Source organism: Protopterus annectens, chromosome 1.part0 (genome assembly GCF_019279795.1).
Source record: "Protopterus annectens isolate FY-2018-M chromosome 1.part0, PAN1.0, whole genome shotgun sequence".
Lineage (NCBI taxonomy): Eukaryota > Metazoa > Chordata > Ceratodontiformes > Protopteridae > Protopterus > Protopterus annectens.
This window is the reverse complement of record NC_056725.1, coordinates 1,376,878,892-1,376,885,983: the sequence shown is the minus strand read 5'-3', so window position 1 is coordinate 1,376,885,983 and position 7,092 is coordinate 1,376,878,892. Positions and strand designations below refer to the sequence as shown.

Sequence of the window (7,092 nt, the reverse complement as noted above, 5' to 3'; positions counted from 1 at the left end):
TTTTTTTTTTTTTTTTTACTTACGCGGTTTGCGTTGTTGCCTTTTTACAAGCTAATTTTGTGAGAACAATTCTGCAATATTTGCAGATGAAATGCTGTCCGTAATAAAAACCGATTTTTTTTTTTTTTTTTTACTTACGCGGGTGCTGTTGCCTTTATCCATAAATGAAAATTAATTTTGTTTACTATATTATGTCAATATAGTTCTGCAATAGTTTTTGTAATGTTGATTTTTTTTAACTTACGCGGGTGTTGTCTGGCCATCAATATTCATGACAGTACTTTCGGCACAGAAATCAATATTCATACAGCTGCTGCAGGGAGGCGCGGTTGGGGCGGGATTTGCTACTGCGCAAAGTGCGCATCCTGCGAGGTACTACACTACTATTATACCAAAGTGCCCCAAATTTGCAGCATTTTCTCCGCTTATTTATTGCTTTGCCCTCATCCGTGAAGAAAAAGTTAGCATTATGCCATCGTAATCGACACATCACTGCCATCGTCCGCCTCCCCCAGAAAGTATGCATTATTACTATGAGTTTTAACCAGAGACATTACTCCCCCCCCATAAAGTATGCATTAATACTATAACCTAAAAGGGTGTTTTAACCAGAAACATTATTTAAAACAGTCTGGTGAAATAACAGTATATCACATTTCAATGTGCTGCACACTTCTGAGCTTAAAAAACAAAGTATTCAAAAACTTCACGAAATTAAAAGACTTTCCATGACAACATAAATACCCATTAAAAACGAAACAAAAACCTTCCGCAACTTCATTCGCGCTGTTTGAGCCATTCAAAACAAAAACCGAAACAGCCCGCTTACAGCCTAATACAAACTCCACCCACTGGGGCGGATCTACAGCAAAAACATTAAGTAATATTTATTATTGCATTCATTAGCAGACTAAAACCAACTTACCGCTTTAGCCAGAGGAGTTAACTGGCCTACCAGTGGCCTTTTCCCAAAGCACCACTACATTGCTGATAAAACAAAATAAATCTCAAGTGTACACACTGACTACTAAACTTAAAATACTCCTTTCGACTTTCTGAACAAACCCTCCCATCAAGCGCAACCATGGTGCATTGTGGGTAAACATGGAGTAATTCAACTGTGTACTTCACATTGATTGGATGTTACTTGCAGTCAAAGTGTCCAAATCATCGAGCTGCGGCAGAGTACAGTTTGGTGGTCATGCATTTGTGTTAGGGGTTAGTGATTTTAAAGAGTATTAGAGTGTAGTTCTTATTGCACTCTATTTTTTATTTAGATCAGCTTTAATATTAATATCCCCTCACTCAGGCCGCATACTTTTGTAAAACAGCAATCTAAATGGTGGGGATAATAAAGTGTACTATATTGATAGGCAACTGTATTTTTTAGAAGTTAATTATTCATTAGCACGTGGTGGCTAAAAGCGATAGGAGTCTGACAGTTCAAGTTTATCTTGGAAAGTTTATACCTAAGCTTTGAGATGGCATATAATAAGATTCCCCCACGATGGCTCAACTGCCCACGACGGGGACAACCTGTAGCAGGTAGGTGTTCTATACTTATTGGCGGATAATGTTTGCTTTATGGCTAAGAAAACTATGATTTCTTCAGCTGGAATCAAATTATCAGCTAGTAGCTAACTGTAGTAACTAGAAAATTTCAGCAACCAAGATATGCCATCTGGAATCACTTGTACTCTCCAGGAAGACGGGCATCTAAACATAAGTGCCTAGTGTTTTGTTGTTGTGAGTTGTATCTCAAATCCTCCTAGTTTTTGGCAATGATTTTTGCATTTTTTGACCACATCTTGATTTTTAAGTAAGACCGGACCTACAAAATGCATAGATCTGAATAACGTTTTAATTTATAGCGTGATTAAAGGACTGTGACATGGTGTCACGCTTTTGTATTTCCATATCCTCTCTAGAATACACAGGGCTATTTAGAAACAAACTACTTATTGTGCAGTTGTTAGATAGCTGCATGCTACATTGATTTCTGTAAAACTTGACATGTCTTTGCCAGCAATTGTGTAACCTTTTTAGTATGGTAGCCATAACTTGATTCCAGAAATAAAATTATGAATTTTTAAGAACTTCATTGAAATGTCATGTGAGGTGGAGGTGTTAACCACTGAACCTCCGTCTTGTATGGTTAGCATGTCATATTTTGGTACTGCTTAAAAGTTGGATAAGTACGGGTGATGATAGTATACTGAGTAGAATTAAATGTAATGTTATAACAGGGTCATAGCCGTGCAACCCAAATGTGACTCACAAATTTGATTTATGTAGGGGTGATTTACTGACTACCTTTGTCCATCAGAGACATAGATGCCAGACGAGGAGTGAATTTTTGGTTGACCATCCATTGGCCTATGTACTTAAATAGGGATAGGGAGCAACTCTGCTCCAAATAGATGGGGAGCCTGTTCCAGAGAATGTGAATTCTCTGAGACGTATGTTTCTCTCTCCAACATGTTCTATTTATGTCACAAGCAAAATTTAGGTCTTTTAATCTAGTAGTTCTTAATGCTGTTTGTTTTGCGGATATGCAAAGGTTTCATCAAAGCATGGTGCAGGGATGCCTTGTATGCCAGGCAAAGATCAGTTCTCAGAAGTCTGCATTATACCAAATAAAAAGATAGGGCTTTCAGACGATCAGCATCGGACATTGTGTTTATTCCCTGTATTCCTTTTAAGGAACCTCCGTGGACGTTCTAGCTGCTGTATGTGCCTTATCCGCTACATACCGAAGGGGGCATTATACTCTGAGATGGGTCTGATGAGGGCCGTCTATAGTGTTATGATGATCTCTCCGGATCTAGATGCCATGGCCTTGTTTATAAGTTGAGCAACACTGAAGGATTTTCTTACTACCTTGGGCAAATGTCAGTTGAAGGCTAGGTTTCTAGCTACATGAGTTCCCAGATCCTTCACTAGTGAATCAACTTTTAGGGGTATTTTATTGATGACATAATTACCCACAGCGTCCAGCTTCCTAAAAGGTGCAGTAATTCATTTCTTGGTATTGAGTTTGAAGCCATGCCATTGACACAAAGTGTTTGTGTTAGGCATTCCTGAAGGGAGTTCTCATCTTGGAGAGATTCAGTGACTGCTCCGATTTTGCAGTTATCTGCAGTCTTGGTTAGCCAAAGGCCTTTGACATCTCAGAAGTAGATGCCAAAGAGGAGTGGACCTAGCACAGTGCCCTGAGGGCTTCATCGGTAACGGTCCTCTTTTTGGAGGTGGCCTCCCCGATTTCTAATCTCCTGGGTCCTATTAGTGGACCTAGCACAGTGCCCTGAGGGCTTCATCAGTAACGGTCCTCTTTTTGGAGGTGGCCTCCCCGATTCTAATCTCCTGGGTCCTATTATTGAGTGCGCTAGATGTTATAAAGGGGTTTATATGTAGTTCCATAAATTTATTGACAGTGCCCCAGTGGAGTATTTTATCAAATGTTTTGACCAGATCTAGATAGACAGTTTGCACAGTCTTCCCCTCATCCATTGCCTTGGTGACCTTTTCAAATAAGTCCATCAGACTCAGTAAGTATGACCTTTTGACGAAGCCAAACTGAGATGGATCTAGTCTCTGGCGGTTTGTCATTATTGATAATTTCCATGGTTTTGCAAATAAGACTAGAGAGACTAATGGGTCTGTAGTTTCCAGGATCTGTTGAAGTTCCTCCCTTGTGAAGGGGAGTGACTGTCTCTGTTCTCCATTCCCATAGCACAAAGTCGGTTTTAAGACTATAGTTAAATAATGGACTGTTCAAGACGCATTCTGGAATGTTGCTGAGTCAATTGAGACTGTGTTCTTGGCTTTAGCAAGCACAAACATGCTCCTTAGTTATATTTGAAGGGATTATGTTTGAGTGTATTCTTTGGGGAGATGGTTGGGGGTGAGGGGGGTAAAGTTGGAAGTGAATTTGTTTGCTAACCAGTTCACTATATCACCAGGCTTGGCGAAATGTGGCACCATTAACCACCAGTTCAGCAGATTGCTGTATGATGCCCTTTAGGTTTCTGACATAGCTAAAAAGGCCTTATGGTTATCTTTCACCTGGGAAGCTATCTTAACCTCAAAGTTGGCTTTGTTTGACCTAATTTGTCCTCTTAGATGCATGTTTAGTTTGAGAGAGTTTTTTACCTTTATGGGAGTTACTTTTCCCGATTCTTTTTGCCATCATATTATTTCTTTTTGAAGAGTTATCCCATATTTGTGAGCATTAAGTCTAGTATGTTGGGGCTTCTAGTGAGTGTATTCACTATTTGGTCAAGGGTGTTTATATTTATGAAGTCTGTGAATATTTGTGCTTCTATTTTCCCAAACTATAGAGGGGTAATTAAAGTGTTGGTTTGGATGGTAAGTGTCTCCAGTACATCCATGTATGGATTTTGAGCTTCTTGGGACATGAGAGTAATTTATAGTTGGTTAGGATATGGTACAAGATTTTGTCCATGATGATCTGTATGTGGAGAAAGCCCAGCGCATCATCCTTTTTTGACTACTCTAGAGGTATGCTTCTTATTGATGCATATTGTGACACCTCCACCTTTAGCCCTTGTCTGTGCAGCTACTGGTCTAAAAGTGTGGAAGGCACTGAAGTCTTGCACTGCTGGGCAACTCTGTGCCGCTTTAAACCATGTTTTTATTTATGCTTCTAGCATTGAGAAGTAACACCTTGAGGGACAGTTGAGTTGATTTTGCCATGTTGGTAGATTTGTCAGTTTGGCATTGCCTAAAAAGGCACTGTGGGGGACAGGGTGGTCAAAGGTTTAGCCAGTATTTGAAAGCCTAGAGGAGAATGTTGTAAACCATCCTTGGCAAAGCAGTGTGGTCTTTTAACTATGTCCTCCTAAGCTGATAAATATTGGATCGCCTTAGAATGATACCAGTCCTCCTAAGCTGATAAATATTGGATCGCCTTAGAATGATACCAGTCCTCCTAAGCTGATAAATATTGGATCGCCTTAGAATGATACCAGAAAGACAGCCAGTGTTTGAAATCAGTCATTTTTGCCCATATTAAGTCGTCATCCTCAGTGGTATTATTCATTTGCTGACTTGGTATGTTATCCATCTGTTACTGTTTACCTGTTTTTGTCTGGATTTTTATGATAATTTTTTGATACAGAAGATGCACTGAGCAGACAAAGTGTAGTATTTATACTTACACTAACAAATTATAAGTTTGTAGAATAAAAGTATAAAGTTTTGTATGCAGGAGTTTGGGACAGAAGGATAGTTAAGAGAAAAAGTAGGAAATTAATACTTTAAATAAACTGTAGTTGAACAAACTACAGAATCCCAAAAAATAATTGGCGAACAGTTTTCTTTGTCTGACTTGCGGTAACCAAAGATAATGTAATAGCTGTGGTATGGAAGCCTTTGCATTCTCAAATGAAAACAACAGCATTTACATTTTTTTTCAGCAAACAGGCTTTCCTTTTTTTGACAAAATGATTTAAAGAGAAAGTAGAACTAGAAGAAATTGTTTTTGATAACCATCTTGGTAAACAAGCTGTTTGTTAACCAGATAGGTGAACTATGTCCAAATCTCTGTTGTGCTTGCTTAGTACAGGACTAAAAGTAATATGGATAACTTGGCAGGTATGCCAAGAATGTATTTGATAGCTTGTGTGAAACAGTAGACTAAGAAAAGGATTTCCAGGAGTGTAACTCTCGCTGATATAATTTTGCTAATGTTTGGATTTTGGGTGAATATGTGAAGAACAGTTGAAATAGCATGATAAAAAGTGCAACTGCTGAATTCCTTTGATTGGGTACTTTAACAGTAGTATATGATGATGTTCCTTAATGAGAATATTTAAGTTGTCTTCAATATCTGTGACAGTTTACAATGCAGCGGCTGCAGATGAATACATTTTATTTGGTGTTCAGTATAAGTCTGTGGGGATGTTTGTGGAAGAGAATTAATAGGCCTAACTGGTAAGGCTGTTCTAGAATTTGGGGGAACAATATTTAAGGTACTGTTAAAGCCCAGTTGCCTTCTAAGCATAAGCAAGACCTTTCTGTCTTTAATGAACACTTTGTAGTTAAGGTTTAGATGTAGAACGGTGAAGAACATGAAACCAGAGTTTAATATAGGATGAGTTCTACAATGACGGGTCATTGTTATTCAGAAATGTACATGCTGATTGGACAGACCAACCAGCATTCCTGTTTGTAAATCGAGTATATATCAATAGAAAAAAGTCCAGCTGCTGAAGTACCATTGAATGGCCAGACTTTTATATTGCTATATGCTACAGAAGGCAGACAAAAGAAAAGAAAAATCTAAAGAAAAAGAAACTTGCAGTAAACTCGGAGTTAACTGGAACTGAAGCAACCAGAAAAAAAAAATCGAAGAAATACAAAACAATTTTTATGTGTTGCACTTTCTGCCACCCCCTTCCCCGCAGAAACATATCTTGTGTTTTTAGAGTTTTACAGTTTTAAAAAGGAAGATAGGAATAAATTCCCTCTCTCCCCAACCTAAGAACAAGTCAAACCAAACAAATACTATAGGGTACGGTATTAGTCAGGCCTATTTTTAATAGCAACTCTCAAGCAACCCTACTGTTATCCGGCATCTACCAATCCCCATGGGTGCCGGTTAACTGAGAGTTTACTGTACCTGATTTTCTTTGAATTTCTACACTGTCTCTGCACACAGTTGTACCTCTGAACTGTGTGGATTTTCAGAGAATGTTCACAGTTTTGCCTTATACTGAAAAAGAAGCAATGGAGATTCTTTTTTTCTCCATTGCTTCTGTTGAACAGCACTGATGTACTGTACAAATGTGGGAATGTAAATCTCATAGATAACCTCAATACCTTAGAAAACACGAAAGAATGGGAAACTGAGGAGGAACACTACAGCTCTGTTATACAAATACATTATTTAAGAAAGGTAAGCAATTTCGTAAATAATGTTATTGTGTAATAGTAATAACCATCAAGAGGGTATGGGTATAGAGGATTTAACCATGCTTGGCTTTGTTTAACCACTGTGGCTTCGCCCTTGTGATCAAACCATGCCAAGTGTGGGTAAATCCTGATATTCCTAGACCCACTTGTGGGTTC

General features: G+C 38.6%; 1 protein-coding gene across 1 annotated transcript in view; it reads left to right on the top strand.

The window, feature by feature from the left end:
• The first annotated feature begins 1,092 nt into the window (after nt 1-1,092).
• Nucleotides 1,093-7,092, top strand: part of RNGTT (RNA guanylyltransferase and 5'-phosphatase) — a 2,413,358-nt gene continuing 2,407,358 nt past the window's right edge. Inside the window, exon 1 of the mRNA XM_044066976.1 lies at nt 1,093-1,545. Coding sequence (XP_043922911.1) covers nt 1,482-1,545 — 64 coding nt within the window. The 5' untranslated portion in view covers nt 1,093-1,481. The remainder of the gene's footprint in view (nt 1,546-7,092) is intronic.